Below are 16,761 nucleotides of genomic sequence, written 5' to 3'. Positions count from 1 at the left end.
TCACAGAAATGCACAAAGTGCAAGTATTTGAGTCCTTGTGTGTGCATGTGTGTGCTCACAGTTTCAGTCATTGGTCTGTGGGAGTGGTGTGATGGAGGCCACAGCTCTGGGGTAGAAGCTGTTCCTCAGTCTATTTGTTCTGGCTTTTAGAGTACTGAACCTTTTGCTGGACGGCAGTGGGTCAAACAGGGAGTGGCCGGGGTGTGTCTTGACTCTGGTTATGCTGATTGCTTTCCTCCTGAGTCTGCTGGAATAGATGGTGTCCAGTCCTGGGAGCTCCATCCTGACAATTCGCTAGGAGGAATTTGCAGGAAGTCCTAAAGTTCTAGAAGCAGAATTGTTGTTAGATTCAATCTTGGATCTTGGAACCTGAGTCATCAGAATGGGAAAGAAATGTGATCTCAGTGACTTTGACTGTGGAATGATTGTTGGTGTCAGACAGGGTGGTTTGAGTATCTCAGAGACTGCTGATCTCCAGGGATTTTCATGCACAAAAGTGTCTAGAGTTTACAGAGAATGATGTGATAAACACAAATACATTTAGTGAGGTGCAGTTCTGCGGGCAAAAATGTTGTGTTAATGAGAGAAGTCAGAGGAGAATAACTTGACTGGTTCAAGCTGACAAGTGACAGTAACTCAAATAACTATGTGTAACAACAGTGATGTGCAGAAGGGCACCTCTGAACACGCATGTCGAACCTTGAAGTGGATGAGCTACAGCAGCAGAAGATCATGGACATTAGGTACAGGAGGTATCGAATAAAGAGGTCACTAAGTGAATGTTCATAGTTCCTTGAAAGTGGCAACACAGGTAAGCAAGGCCAATGGCATGCTTGCCATCTTTGCCTGGTCATAAAATACAATACTTTGGAGTTCATGTTGGAACTTAACAAAACACTGCTTAGGCTACATTTGAAGCATCATGTATATTCTGGTCACTATATAAAAGTGATTTGATTGTACCAGAAGGAAACCATGAGAGATTCACCAGGATGTTGCCTGGATTGGAGGAATTAACTAAAGGAAAAGTTGTATCAACTAGTTTTGCCTTCACTGGAATGAAGGAGGCTGAAAGGTAACCTGATTAAGGTGTATAAGGTTATGAGAGGCATAGTAATGATGTATAGTAAGAATCTTCTTCCTAAGATAGGTGTGTCAAAAACTAGAGGTCATCGTTTTAGGTTGTGAAGATGGATCAGAGGGGAAAATTTTTCACAAAGACACTGTTTGATATCTGTAGCTGTTTGACAGAGGAAATGCTGCACTTTGACACAATCACTACATTTAAGGAACATTTAGTCAGACACTTGATTACACAAGGCTCAGAAGGTTCTGAAGCAAATCCAGGCAAATTGGTCAGTATGGACACCATGGGCCCAATGGCCCATTTCTGTGCAATACTGCTCTATGATTCTAGAACTTTATAACAACTTCTGATTTTCTGATAATATGATTGTCAGGCAGAGATAATAGTGAACTGCAGGTGTGATGTTCATAGGATCATGGAAATATACAAAACAGAAAGGGGCCCATTCAGCACACTTTGCTTATACCAACTCTAGTGCTTACTTGCACTAATCCCATTTATCTGCATTAGGTTCACATCCCTGTGTGCCTTTCCTATCAAAATACTATCCAAATTTTCTTTAAATGCTGCAATTGTATCGGCCTGCACCACCTCCTCTGACAGATCACTTTGGACTTCCACCACCCACTGTGTGAAAAATCGGTAAGCACCAGGAATAATCATCCCTGTCACTTTAAGTTTAGTTCATGCAAAAGCATTAGCAAACGCTGCATAATAATGAGATTTTATAATGGTGATTTAAACTAATTTTATTAAGTAATGATTAGAACATTAAATCAGCTTCTGAAGCAGAGGCCTGTTGTTCCGCTGTTTTGGTGATAGAAGCTTTATGGGGAATAATATAATTGCCCGTTTTTGTTACTGCCTTATCATTTGTAGTGAATTTACTTGTAGAGTGCATATTTAAAGAGTATTGATTGCTGTCTGAAACATTTGTTTCACTTTTGATAGGGTGGTATACAGCTCCTTATAATATTAGAGTAACATAAAATTCACCATCACAGTTGCAAAGGCTCAACTTGGCTATTTTTGTTGTCACAGCTCAATGGCACCAGAACATCAAACAGCAAGTAAGAAAAGTACAACCTCCAAGCAGTCGATTTGCTGCTTTTTCTATCCAAGGACTTGACTTGAAATCTGCTTCCCCATCAGTGGACACTCCACAGATTGCAACCAAACAAAATGTGATGGAAAGTGATGAACTGTGAAGTTTCTTTTGAAGTTATTTCAATATTTTTTGCTTCTGCAAAACTTAGTGAACAGTGAATATAATAGATATCAAATGATCAACGTTTACACAAAGTTGTTTTTCAAGAGCTTAGTACCTTTGTGAATGTTATATGCAACAAGGCTGAAATGATGTTTAATTAGCATATAGACAGTACAGAGAAACAATATAATGATTTCTATAGTTCCTTTTTAATATTATGGCAAATGCTATTTATGAATGTAGATGTTGGCAATGCCACAGTTACAATAAGCTACTAGATGTTCAGTAATCAAGGTAAATTAGATGTCAATCCCCAGCAATTTTCCATTTTGCAGAGACTTTCAAAAGCAATGTGATAAAGAAAAGGTGAGCAGTGTTAATGGGTACAATATGAAATGTTTGGTCCTGGTTTGCAAGCAGATTCTTTCACTTGCATGTGGCTCATTGACACTCCTCAAAACCATTGCTTAATTAGCATAATTGTCTTTAATATGATGTTACATGCTGGTACAATGCATCTATTTGTTTGCACCAGTTAAACGTTGACTGCAGTGGACAAGTTTATTCATGTATTTGTGTTCCTTGATAACAATGCAAATTACTTTTGATTGTCTATTAAAAAGGTTAATTTTCTTTCCAAACTCCTTTGTGAGTAATTTACATATCTAAACATAAAATGGCTAATCATAAAATTGTGAGATTCCCATCATTCTTTACCTTCAACTGCTTTAGCTGGTATTAAGTTCGCCATATGGCTACTGGTACAGTGCGAGAAACATTTTCCCCATTTCATTCTCAATGAGCAGGGGACACTTTCACCTGAAACCATAATTCTGTTTGGATTCACACATGACACAGCTTTCAATGAACTAAGGAATACATATTAACCATTACAATCTGATTTGTTTACATATCTTGCTAGGTAATAAGTTGCCACACATACCCACTTAACCCACTGACTATGAGAACTGATCCAAAACAGCGGTTATTTTTTCCAGGTATTTTCACATTGATCATGTGTTTAGTGGTTTCCAGGGGCTTCCCTGATTCAGCAGAGACAAGCTTAAATAATATACTAACTGCAGGAAGAATGGATCTTTGGCTTGAATCAAAACATTAATGTATGCTTGCACTTGTAAAGAAATAATGGATTGTTTATCTTGTGAATAAAGTTTTATTTATTCTAACAAGTTTTGAAGTTGTGGATTTGCATGGATTGGCAGTATGGAAAACATGAAACACAATTACTACATTTAAAGTGCATGTCATATTTGCCTCTGCTCAGTGAAATACATTTCTTTCATTTAAGGAGCTAGAATACTTGAGTGGCTCTATTTTCACACTTATGACAAACAACAATGATGGAAATTGAAACTCCCTATTCCATGATAATGCAGATTTAAAAGAGATCCAGTCGATTTAGAAAAACAATTATCTTTTATCCACACCTTTTAGCTGAATCAACACAGGAAATGCTGGAGGAACTCAGCAAGTCAAACATCTGAGGGAAATGGACAGTCAACATTTCAGGTCAAGACCCTTCATCTGGACTGAAAGATAGAGGGCAGATAAGCCTTTATACCTCACTATCTTTCAGATCAAATAAGGGATTCCAGAACATAGAACAGAACAACACTGTAACAGGCTGTTCAGTCCACAAGGTTGTGCTGAACCAATTAAATTACTAAACAAATGGCCAACTATACTAACTAATCCCTTCTGTCGACACAATTTTCATATCCTTCCATTTCCTTCACATTTATGTACCTATTGAAAAGTCCCTAATTTATCTGCTTCTACCACCACCCAAAGCACCCATCACTCTCTGTGTAAAAAAAACTTGTTCCTCTCAGCTCTTTTGAACTTACCCCCTCTCACATTAAGTACCCTCTGGTATTAAGACATTTCACCCCAAGAAAAAGATGCTGTCTACTCTATCTATGTCTTTCATTATCTTACAAACCTCTAGTGGTTCTCCCCTCAGTCTCTGCCGCTCCAAAGAAAACAAGTTATGCTTATCCAAACTCTCATCCTCTTAATGCCTCATGTCCTCTAATCCAGGCAGCATCCTGGTGAACCTCTTCTGCACCCTTCCCAAAGCATTGATATCCTTCCTATAATGGGATGACCAGAAGTGTATGCAATATTCCAGGTGCAGCCTAGCTAGCGTTTTATAAGGTTGCAATATAAGTTTCTGATTTCTGAACTCAGTGCATTAACTAATAAAGACAAGCATGTCACATGCTTTCTTAACAACCCTATCAACCTGTGTAGCCACTTTCAGGGAGCTATGAACTTGGAACCCAAAATCCCTCTGCTCATCAACACTGTCAAGGGTCTTGCTCTTAACAGTGTGCTGTCTCTTTACATTTGACCAACAAAAGTGCAGCACTTCACATTTGGCTGGGTTAAACTCCATCTGCATTCCTCTGCCCATATCTGCAGCTGACTTACTGTATATCTCATTATTCTTTGCCTGTCTTCTATACAATCTGCAACACCACTAATCTTTGTATCATCTGCAAACTTACTAACTCACCCATCTATATTTGCATTGAGGTCATTTATAAACATCACAAACAGCAGAGGTCCCAGCACAGATCCCTCTGGAACACCACTAATCACAGACCTCCAGCTAGAATAAGTCCCTTCACCACTCCCCTCTGTCTTCTAAGGGCAAAACCAACTCTGAATTCAAACAGCCAATTGACTATTGATCCCATGCACCTTAATCTTCTGGATGAGCCTTCCATGAGGACCCTTAACTAAACTCCATGTCGACAACATCCACAGCTCTGTCTTCATCAATCACCCTCATCACTTTGTCAAAAATCTAAGGCATGACTTGTCCCACACAAAGCCTTGACGGCTCTTCCTAATTAGGCCATGGTTTTCCAATTGCTCATAAATCATATCCCTAAAAATTCTCTCCAGTGACTTCCTTATCACTGATGTGATACTCACAGGATTATAATTTCCAGGATTATCTCTGGTACCCTTTTTGAATAATAAAACAAAATTAGCTACTTGCCAGTTTTCCAGGACCTCGCCTGTAGCTAGAGAAGACACAGAAATTGGTTAAGGTCCCAGCCTCTCTTAATAACTTGGGGTATATCCCATCATACCCTGGGGTCTTATCCGCTTACAGTAAAGCTTCTTAAGAGACCCAACTCTACCCCCTCCCTTATCTCAAAATGCCCTAGCATTTTAATATACTCAGCACTGATCTCCCTATCTTCCATGTCCTTCTTAGTAAATACTAATGTAAAGTACTTACTTACGACCTCACCTACATCATCCACATCCAAGCAAATGTCCTCTCCTTTATGCTTGAGTGGCCCTACCTTCTCCCTAGTTATTCCCTTGCTCTTGATCTATGTATAGGATGTCTTGGGATTCACTAATCCTACTTGCCAAAGACATTTCATGGCCCTTCCTGGCTTTCCTCACTTCTTGAGTTATTTTCTAGCTTATTTACACACTTTAAGGGCACTGTTTGATTTTAGGTTTCTACCCTTTACATATTTTATTTTTTCTAAATACATAACCTCCTTTGACATCCAAGGTTCTCTTAACTTCCCCTCTTTGTCCTTCCTCTGACTGGAACTTACCTGTCTCGTACTCTGTGCAGTTGGTCTTTAAATACCCTCCACATGTCGGTTGTGGACTTGCCACAAAATGGCTGTTCCCAATTAACTCTCTCTAGTTCTTGTCTAATGCTCTCGTAATTTGCCCTGCTCCAATTTAATACTCTCCCACAAGGTCCATACATAGCCTTATCTGTGGCAATCTTAAAACTTAAGGAGTTGTCATTGTTTCCTAACTGCTCATCCACTGTAAGGTCAGTGTTACGGTACATCTCCAACAACAATGAATATAGAATTGAGTCAAGTTTTATAAACGAATTAACATTTATTAAACTCTGCTCAATAAGAATGAAAATTAAACAAACAACTAACTTAACCGGAAGTTAACTGTTATACGGCAACTCTGGAACACAGTCTTCAAATGGTAAATGTGAACACAGTCTTAAAGTGATAAATGCGAGCATGGTTTTAAACGTGGTAAATACGATTCCAAGTCCAAGTGATTTACACAGTCAATTAGGAGAGACTTTCTTAAAATAATAAATTCCTCGACAACGCGATGTTACTGCTGATCCTAGCAGAAATATGCTTTGCCTGAAGGATGCACGATGAAGGAAATAAAAATGGCTTAAAGGAACTGACCTTTTTCTTGGTGAATGAACACTGCATAACCCTTTCTACTCTTACAGGTAGGGGTTATCTCAAATGCAGGTCACTACTTCTTGAATGAATATCCAACAAGGTCGATCCTGTATTACCGCCGATGACACAAACTTTACCTGATCCTTCGGGTTCCTGTACTTCAGTAAAATCTTCACTCTCCAATACTTAGACTTTAAAATTAAATCAAAGATACATCAAACAAACTGGCAGCAATTAACAAAACCGCTGGCACAACGATTCTGTACCTTACAGTAGAAAGTAAAACTCCACTTTAAAACAAAACTGCGTCATGAGACCAAATACGCAGCATAACGGAGTAACTGACAAATTAAACGACGACTCAACACAAACCTCCTGCGTCACAGCAGGCTTTCCCGTTTTATACCTGTTGAGAACATGTCATCACGTGACCTCACTCTGGTGGGAAATGACATCACCCCTGCATCACAAGACCATTACATCATGCTCACCAGATACTCAATTACATCATGGTCACAAGACAGTCACCAGATACCCATGGGGTATGTAACACCTTCCTCCAAACAAAAAATTTGGGCTGTTATGAGCAAAATTTTAACAATTAACTAATTACCAAAAAAATACAAATGTATAAAATCCACAACATACAATATACATAGTATTATCATACAGCACCTTACAAATTAATATACCGTAGGAGTGTTACAAATGTTAAAATACTACTCCATAAAAAATTACATTGTACATTCAACATCTAGATAGACAGTCAGCAATCACATTATCTTTGCCTTTAAAATGAGTTATCAAAACATTATACTCCTGTAACATCAAACTCCATTTTAGTAACCTTCTATTTTTGTTTTTCATCCTACTCAGAAACACTAACGGATTATGATCGGTGTAAACTTTGAGTGGTTTCTGAGTTGTACCAACATACACATCAAAATGTTGTAAAGCCAAAACAAGGGATAATAATTCCTTTACTATAGTTGAATAGTTTCTTTGATGCTCATTAAATTTCTTAGAAAAGTAAGCTACTGGATGATCAACCTCGTCACCCTCATTCCTTTGAAGTAATACTGCTCCTGCAGCCTCATCACTAGCATCTGCAACTAATGAAAATGGTTTTTCAAAGTCAGGTGCCCTGAGCACAGGTTGATGACATAGCATAGTTTACAATTTCTCAAATGCCTCCTGACAAAGCACTGTCCACACAAACTTTTCATTTTTCTTCAAGAGGTTAGTTAATGGAAGGACAATGTTAGCAAAATTTTTACAGAATTTTCGGTAGTATCCTACCATTCCCAAGAATCTTCGGAGAGTTTTTTTAGCAGTTGGAGTGGGGTCCTCTAAAATTGCCCGAACTTTTGCCTGAACAGGAGCTAACTTACCTTGACCCACAACATAACCAAGGTAAGTCACAGTGGCATGACCGAATTCACTTTTAGCTAAGTTAATAGTTAAGTTAGCTTTTGAAAGCCTTTCAAATAGTTTCTCCACCGCAGTAATATGTGCTTCCCAAGTATCATTTTCTGTAACTAAATCGTCAATATAGGCATCTGTATCTTTTAACCCATGAATCATAGAATTAATCATCTGCTGGAAAGTGCCTGGGGCATTCTTCATCCCAAATGGAAGAACATTATATTCATGTAACCCAGATGGGGTTACAAATGCAGAAATCTCTCTACCTCTATCTGTCAATGGAACACACCAATACTCCTTCCAACAAATCAATCTTTGTAAGGAACTTTGCTTTTCTGATTTTATCCATACAACTATCCACTCTAGGGGTTGGATACACATCTGTTTTCATTACAGCATTCACCTTCCTGTAGTCAGTACAAAACCAAATACTACCCATCTGACTTGGGCACCATTAACACAAGGTGAACTCCAATTCGAATTAGGAGATCTAATAATATCATTTTCTAACATATACTTAATTTCTTTCTCGGCAAGTTCACATTGTCCCATGTTCATCCAATATGTATGTTGCTTTATGGGTTTGGCATCTGCAACATCTACATCACGTGAAGCTACTGTGGTTCTTTTAGGAATGTCTGAAAATAAATCCCTATATTTAAAAATTAATTGCTCCATCTGCTGCTTCTGCTCTGGCTGTAAATGAGCTAATTTCTCATCAATATTTTCCAGAATTGTTACGTTTGGTAATCTGGCAGAAATAATATTGGGTTTAAAATGAGTTTCAGATGAATCATCCATTAAGTTCCTAGTGAGATCAGACTCATTATTATTGACCAAAACAGTCATAGTAGCAGACTGTTTCTCATAATATGGTTTTATCATATATATATATGACGAAGCTGTTTGACCTTCTTCAATCCGGTATTTTAATCACATAATCCACATCATTAAATTTAGATATAATTTCATAAGGACCATGAAATCTAGCTTGTAAAGGATTCATTTGCACTGGGAAAAGAACCAACAATGTATCTCCAGACTTAAATGACCTCATTCTAGCTTCTTTATCATACCAGGTTTTCATTTTCTCCTGAGCCAATTTTAAATTTTCCCTGGCTAATCTACAAGCTTTATGGAACCTTTCCTTAAATTTTAAAACATAATCCAGCAAATTAGTGTGTACCTCTTTATTAATCCATTGTTCTTTTAATAAGGCCAAAGGTCCTCTAACTCTATGCCCAAATACAAGTTCAAATGGACTAAAACCTAATGATTCCTGTACTGACTCCCATACTGTAAATAGAAGTAAGGCTATACCCTCATCCCAATCATTTTCATTTTCTACACAATATGTCCTACTCATAATCTTGAGGGTAGAATGAAACCTCTCCAAGGCTCCTTGTGATTCTGGATGGTATGCAGCCAAGGTAATCTGTTTAGCTCCCAGTTTATAAACTATCTGTGGAAACAATCCAGAAATAAAATTACTACCTTGATCAGATTGTATTTCCTTAAGACAGATAGACATACTTTATTGATCCTGAGGGAAATTGGGTTTCATTACAGCCATACCAACCAAGAATAGTGAAGAAATATAGCAATATAAAACCATAAATAATTAAATAATAAGTTAATCATGCCAAAAAAGTAAAGAATTTTATAAGAGCCTTTATTACAGTTTTAGCCATTATATTCCTAAGTGGTATTGCCTCTGGAAACCTAGACACAGTGCACATGATAGTCAGCAAATACTGATGGCCACTTTGTTTTTGGTAATAGGCCCACACAATCTACAATAATTTTGGGAAATGGTTCACCAAATGCAGGAATAGGTTACAGTGTGGCCACTGGAGTAACTTGATCAGGTTGACCCACAATTTGGCAAGTATGACACATTCTGCAAATGTCCACCCTAGGGCATACTATGAGCTAAAGTTAAAATCTCATTTCAATAAACTTTAGGAACTACTACCTGGTGAACAACCTTCCATTCATCACTTGCAGGAATTGTAGGTGATCTCCACTTCCTCATTAATACCCCTTTCTCAGAATAATATCCTACTGGCACCTTATCAATTTCACTATCTGGAAGAGCTTCCTCTTTTAATTTGATAATCTCAAGGTCTCTACTCTGCTCTGCTATCATCTCCTTCAGAGACAGATACAAATCTTCATTGTCAGACTTACTCCAAGAATCTTGATCAAACAATGAAGGTAAGAAAGTTTCTGATAACTCCTCAAAATTCGAATCCCAAGTTGAACAGTCACGGGTAACAACCTCATCCTGCACATCAAGCTTTTTTGGCATAGCTTGAGTTACAACACAGGAGGAATCTGTGTTAGAATCCATCTGTGGTTCCTATGACCTTATTGTCAAATGCACTTCAGGAAAAACTTGTCCATCTGCTAAGTCATTTCCTAGCAATAGAGACACATCATTCACGGGTAAGCTGGGTTGTAGTCCAACTTTAATAGATCCTGTAACTAACCCTGACCTTAAATTTACTGTATGCAAATGTACAGGCATAAGGGCACTCCCAACACTTCGTATATAGTTTACCTCACCAGCATCAGACTTATCACTAAACTTTATCACACTGTCTAACATTAGTGATTGAGAAGCTCCAGTATCCCTAAGGATTTTTATTGGCACCGGAGTGGATCCCTCTTTCAAGGATACAAATCCCTCGGTTATAAAAAAGATCATATCCCCTTATAACTTGGTCAGACTCTGACAAAGCTTCATTTGTATTTATCAAACCCTGTGGATTTACAGGTGTTTCAATATGTTGCACACAAGCATCTGGGACTACCTTCTTCTCCTTCTTCTTCAATTGGAAACAGTTAGCTATTACGCGACCAGGTTTCTTACAATAATTACAAATAGGACCAAACTGTCTTTCCTTCACATGTTTCCCTTCATCCTTACCTTTCTCACTAGCTTCTGATTTAATATCTGGTTTACCTTGATTCTTTGTGCTAGTTTTCCTTTTAAAAGTTCTACCCTGAGGAAATTTACTCTTATAGATTAAAGCATACTCATCTGCTAATTTAGCAGGCTCCTGCAATGTAGCAGTGTCCCTCTAATTTAAGTATGTTCTTACTTCAACAGGGATGCTCCTTTTAAATTCCTGCAGTAACATCAACTCTTTCAATTTATTATACTCCCCATTCACATTTTTAGAGGAAACCCATCTCTCAAACCACACAGCTATTTCCACTTAAGCAAATTTCACTTAAGTTTTTTTCCACAGATTTCTTCAAATTTCTGAATCTTTCTCTATAAGCTTCTGGACTACCACCCACAAACCAATCAAACAAAAGAATCAGGTTTTTCCCTTCTCCAAATCAGACTGATAATTAAACAAGCACTTAAGCTCAAAATAGAACAAATCCCGGATGAGCCCCCAGTTGTCACGGTACATTTCCGGCATCAATGAATATAGAATTGAGTCAAGTTTTAAAAACAAATTAACATTTATTAAACTCTGCTCAGTAAGAATGTAAAGTGAACAAATGACTAGCTTAACTGGAAGTTAACTGCTATACTGCAACACTGGAACACAGTTTTCAAATGGTAAATGCAACACACTCTTAAAATGGTAAATGCGAGCATGGTTTTAAACGTTTTAAATGAGTTGATGTTAATGCAGGAATTTAAAAGGAGCATCCCTGTTGAAGTAAGAACATACTTAAATGAGAGGGATACTGCTACATTGCAGGAGTCTACTAAATTAGCTGATGAGTATGCTTTAATCTATAAGAGTAAATTTCCTCAGGGCAGAACTTTTAAAAGGAAAACTAGCACAGAGAATCAAGGTAAACCAGAAATTAAATCAGAAGCTAGTGAGAAAGGTAAAGATGAAGGGAAACATGTGAAGGAAAGACAGTTTGGACCTATTTGTAATTATTGTAAGAAACCTGGTCGCGTAATAGCTAACTGTTTCCGATTGAAGAAGAAGGAGAAGGAGGTAGTCCCAGATGCTTGTGTGCAGTCAATTAGGAGAGACTTCCTTGAAATAATGAATTCCTCGACAACGTGACATTACTGCTGATCCCAGCCAAAATATTCCTTGCCTGAATGATTCAAGATTAATGAAATAGAAACGGCTTAAAGGAACTGACCTTTACAACCCTTTCTACTCTTACAGGTAGGGGTTATCTCAGATGTAGGTCACTACTTCTTGAATGAATATCCAACAGGTCGATCCTGTATTACCGCCGATGACACCAACTTTACTCGATACTTTGGGTTCCCGCACTTCAGTAAAATCTTCACTTTCCAATACTTAGACTTTAAAATTAAAACAAAGATACATCAAACAATTAACAAAACTGCCAGCACAATGATTCTGTACCTTACAGTAGAAAGTAAAACTCCACTTTAAAACAAAACTGCGTCATGAGACCAAATATGCAGCATAACGGAGTAAATGACGAATTAAGCAACAACTCAACACAAAACTCTCGCGTCACAGCAGGCTTTCCCATTTTATACCTGTTGAGAACATGTCATCACGTGACCTCACTCTGGTGGGAAATGACATCACCCCACCATCACAAGACCATTACATCATGCTCACCAGAGACTCAATTACATCATGGTCATAAGACAGTCACAAGATACCCACAGGGTATCTGGCCAGGCTCATTACCCAACAGCCTCTCTTGTTGGGCTATCTACATATTGATGTAAGAAATTCTCATGGATACCCATAACAAATACTGTCACATCTAAACCTCTTGCACTAAGAAGATGCCAATTGAGATATTAGGGAAGTTTCAACACCTTTCCTTGATCTGCCTGCATTTCTGTTTCTCAGTGTCTTGGGAGCTATTGATGGGTCTGCAACACAATCCCATCAAACTGATTGGGCTCTTCCTATTTTTGAGTTCTACCCATATAGACAGAGTGGATGAACCCTCCGTTATTCCTCTTCTGTGTGCAGCTGTTATTTTGTCCCCAAACAATAATGCAACTCCCACTCCAACGCCCACCACTTTTTACCTCCCCTTCTATCTTTTCTAAAACATTGAAACCCTGGGACATTAAGCTCTTTCTCAACCAAGTCTCTGGCCACATCTTCATTCCATGTACTGATCCATGCTCTAAATTCATCACCTTTACCCATAATACTCCTAGCATTAAAATACACACACTTCAAACTATCTGTTCCATCGTATCTATTACTTTGCTCCTGCCTGTTTTTACTGGCCCTGACATCTACCTTTCTCTCCATCCCTCTACTTTCAGTCCTGGTGCTTTGTTTCTCATCTTGATTCAACATTGATTGTCCACTTCCTTCCATAGATGTTGCCCAACCTGCTGAGTTCTTCCAGCATTTTGTGTGTTGTTCCAGATTCCAGAATCTACAGTTTCTTGTGCATCCCTTCAGTTGGATGCCTGAGTTACTTGCCTTTATCAAGTGAAGCTCTTGATAATCTATGATCAATTGACAATGTTGATGCCACTTTTTTAACAGAAGTGTTAATTTTCTGCTAGGTAAAAGCTCAACTTGTATTCAGTCTACAGTGCAGCAAAATCAGAAGAGGCCTCTAACAGGTTCATCAAAAAAAAACTGCTGGAAGGTTGTGGCACATTAGCCAACGTCCATAGAGGCAGGTAGAGGGTCAACATTTCAGGTTGAAACCCTGCATCAAGATTGAGAGTGTGGAGGGAGATTGCCAGTATCGAGAGTTGAGAGTCGAGGGTGACACAGGGGTTGGCAGATGAAACCAGATGCGGAGGGGAATGATGGGCAGATGGAGTTAATTGTGAGCAGGAGAGGGTGGAGTTAGGCTCAGAGGCCGGATGATGACAAGTAGAAATGACAAGGAGCTGCAGAAGTTGGATTCTGACACGTAAGGATGGTAATAACTGGAACCAGTTGAGTGAGGATTGATAGAATATAAAACACAGTACAGGCCCTTCAGCCCATGATGTTGTGCCAACCTTTTAACCTACGCTAAGACCAATTTAACACTTCCCTCCTACATAACCCTTTATTTTTCTATCATCCATGTGCTGAGGCATTGAATTCAAAAGTCAGGAGGTTACGTTGCAATATTATAAAACTCTGGTTAGGCCACATCTAGAGTATGGTGTACAGTTTTAGTTGCCCCACTATAGAAAGGATGCTGAGACTTTGGAGAGGGTGCAGAAGAGGTTAACTAGGATGCTGCCTCATTTAGAGGGTATGTGCATTGAATAAACTTGCACTGTTTTCTCTGGAGCATCAGGAGGGTGAGGGGAGATCTAATAGAGGTTTACATAATTATGAGAGGCATAGATAGAGTGGACAGAGAGCATCTGCTTCCCAGGGTTGATAGTTGTAATACTAGAGGGCATACAATGAAGATGAGAGGGGGTAGGTTTATTTTACTCAAAGAGTGCCTGGAATGTTCTGCTTGGTTTGGTGGTAGAGGCAAATATATCAGAGGCTTTTAGGAGATGATTAGATAGGCACATGGATGTAAGGAAGATGGCGGGATTAATGTTTGGGTGTTTTTTATTTGCTTTTTAGCTGCTTTGGCACAACATTGTTGGATGAATGGCTGGTTCCTATGCTGTATTTTCTATGTTCTATCTAAGAGTTTCTTAAATGCTCCTAGTGTATCTACCTCTACCACCATCCCTGTAAGCCACACACCTACCACTCTCTGTGTAAAGAACCTACCTCTGATATCCCCCTATGATGGGCAGATGGAACCACGGGTAGAGGGGATAGGAAACCCAGTGCATTAAATGTGTGGGTATGGGCAGATGGAACCACAGGTAGAGGGGATAGATAGATAGATAGATAGATAGATACTTTATTCATCCCCATGGGGAAATTCAACTTTTTTTCCAATGTCCCATACACTTGTTGTAGCAAAACTAATTACATACAATACTTAACTCAGTAAAAAATATGATATGCATCTAAATCACTATCTCAAAAAGCATTAATAATAGCTTTTAAAAAGTTCTTAAGTCCTGGCGGTAGAATTGTAAAGCCTAATGGCATTGGGGAGTATTGACCTCTTCATCCTGTCTGAGGAGCATTGTATCGATAGTAACCTGTCGCTGAAACTGCTTCTCTGTCTCTGGATGGTGCTATGTAGAGGATGTTCAGAGTTATCCATAATTGACCGTAGCCTACTCAGCGCCCTTCGCTCAGCTACCAATGTTAAACTCTCCAGTACTTTGCCCACGACAGAGCCCGCCTTCCTTACAAACCCAGTGCATTTAATGTGTAGGTATGGGCAGATGGAACCAGATGGTGCAGTGGAAAGAAGCTGAATAATGGAGGGCTGGGTGTGTGTGGAAAGAAGGGGAAGGAGTGACAGGGGTTGGTTGTGGAGAACAAGATGGATCAGGACAACTTTGGAAGACAAGCTGGACCCGAACAACATCCCGTGCATCGTTATTCTACAGGCAATGCCTCTCAGGGACTTGAACTATATATTTTTTTGTGTGCATATATTTTTTCTGCTATTGTAACTATACTGTATGTTATATGTGCTGTGTGCTGTGCTGTTGGTACTCTGTTTTGCACCTTGGCCCCAGAGGAACATTGTTTCATTTGGCTGTATTCAGGTATGGTTGAACGACAATTAAACCTGAACTGGAACTTGATAGAAGCTGAATGGATCAGAAGGGAGAGAGAAAGGAACACGAGGCGTGCAATTACCTGAAACTGGAAAATTCAAATTTCATACCATCAGGTTGCAAACTACCCCAGTGGAACATGTTAGTGCTTTTGTGGGACCCTTAAGAAGGATGAGGTGGAAGCAAAAAGGGATAGTTGTTTTATTAGGGCTGTACTACAGTCCTTCTAATAGTCAGCAGTGAATACAGGAAATGACATGTAGGCAAATTACAAAGAAGTGCAAGCATAAAAGGGAATTTAAACTTCCCCACTATTGACTTGGATTACCTTAGTTTGAAGGACTTGTGGGGACGATGAAGCTTTTAAAATGCATCCAGAAAGTTTTTTGGGTCAGTATGTACGTAGTTCTATTGGACCTGGCCTTGGAATGGAGCCAGGCAAGAGGCTGGAATGTCAATGTAAGTATAGAGTAAGTTTCACGGTAGTTATGAAAGGAATAACAATGGATCAGAAATTAAGGTTGTGAAATGAGGGAAGTCCAATTGTAGCATCATAAAGCAGGGCCTGGCAAAAGCAGAAATGGGAGTAGTTACATTCAGGTAGGACTACAGTCAACAAGTGGGAGATATTTTAAATGGAAATAATGAGAGTTCAAGGCCAACGTGTCCAAGCTGCCCTCAGCCTTACTGGTGTCAGGGGACATCAACAAACAAAAAGGGAAAAAGAGGCATTTGGCAGGTTTGGAGAAGTGAAAATAGTGGAAATCTTACAGATGTACAGAGAGTACAGGGGGTACTTTAAAAAGGAGGAGAAAAAAGGGCACAAAATAATACTGTTGAACAAGATGAAGGGAAATCCAGAAGCATTTTATATACAAGCTGCTATATCCAGCATTGCTCTGATTATTATGTCAGCTATTATGATGTTTGCATTAAATTATTTGCAAGTAGGAAATAATTATTTGCAAATAATACTCATTATAAATAAATATATATAATTATCCATGATTAGGGGTTCAAATTATGTAGATACCTTATGTAGTAAGCAAAGTTACCAATCTAATATGTACAATTGAAAATAACTATGTACACAAAATTACACAGCTCTCTTTAGGTAGGTATGTATCAAATCACAAAGCATAATTTACTTGATTGTAAAGTTCATTTGCTTCAGAATACATTGTATTTCTTAGGAATCAGGTGTAAAATATACAAG

At 38.7% G+C, this 16,761-nt stretch overlaps 1 protein-coding gene across 5 annotated transcripts in view; it reads left to right on the top strand.

Moving 5' to 3' along the window:
• Window positions 1-3,475, top strand: part of mypn (myopalladin) — a 254,646-nt gene extending 251,171 nt beyond the window's left edge. For all 5 annotated transcript variants that reach the window (XM_073027204.1, XM_073027203.1, XM_073027205.1 and 2 more), the window contains one exon: window positions 2,129-3,475. In XM_073027204.1, the coding sequence (XP_072883305.1) occupies window positions 2,129-2,295 (167 nt within the window). In that variant the 3' untranslated portion in view covers window positions 2,296-3,475. The remainder of the gene's footprint in view (window positions 1-2,128) is intronic.
• Window positions 3,476-16,761: the final 13,286 nt, after the last annotated feature.

This window comes from Hemitrygon akajei, chromosome 23, assembly GCF_048418815.1.
Source record: "Hemitrygon akajei chromosome 23, sHemAka1.3, whole genome shotgun sequence".
NCBI classification, from domain to species: domain Eukaryota; kingdom Metazoa; phylum Chordata; class Chondrichthyes; order Myliobatiformes; family Dasyatidae; genus Hemitrygon; species Hemitrygon akajei.
The sequence above is the reverse complement of the archived record's forward strand: the minus strand, read 5'-3'. Positions and strand labels throughout refer to the sequence as shown.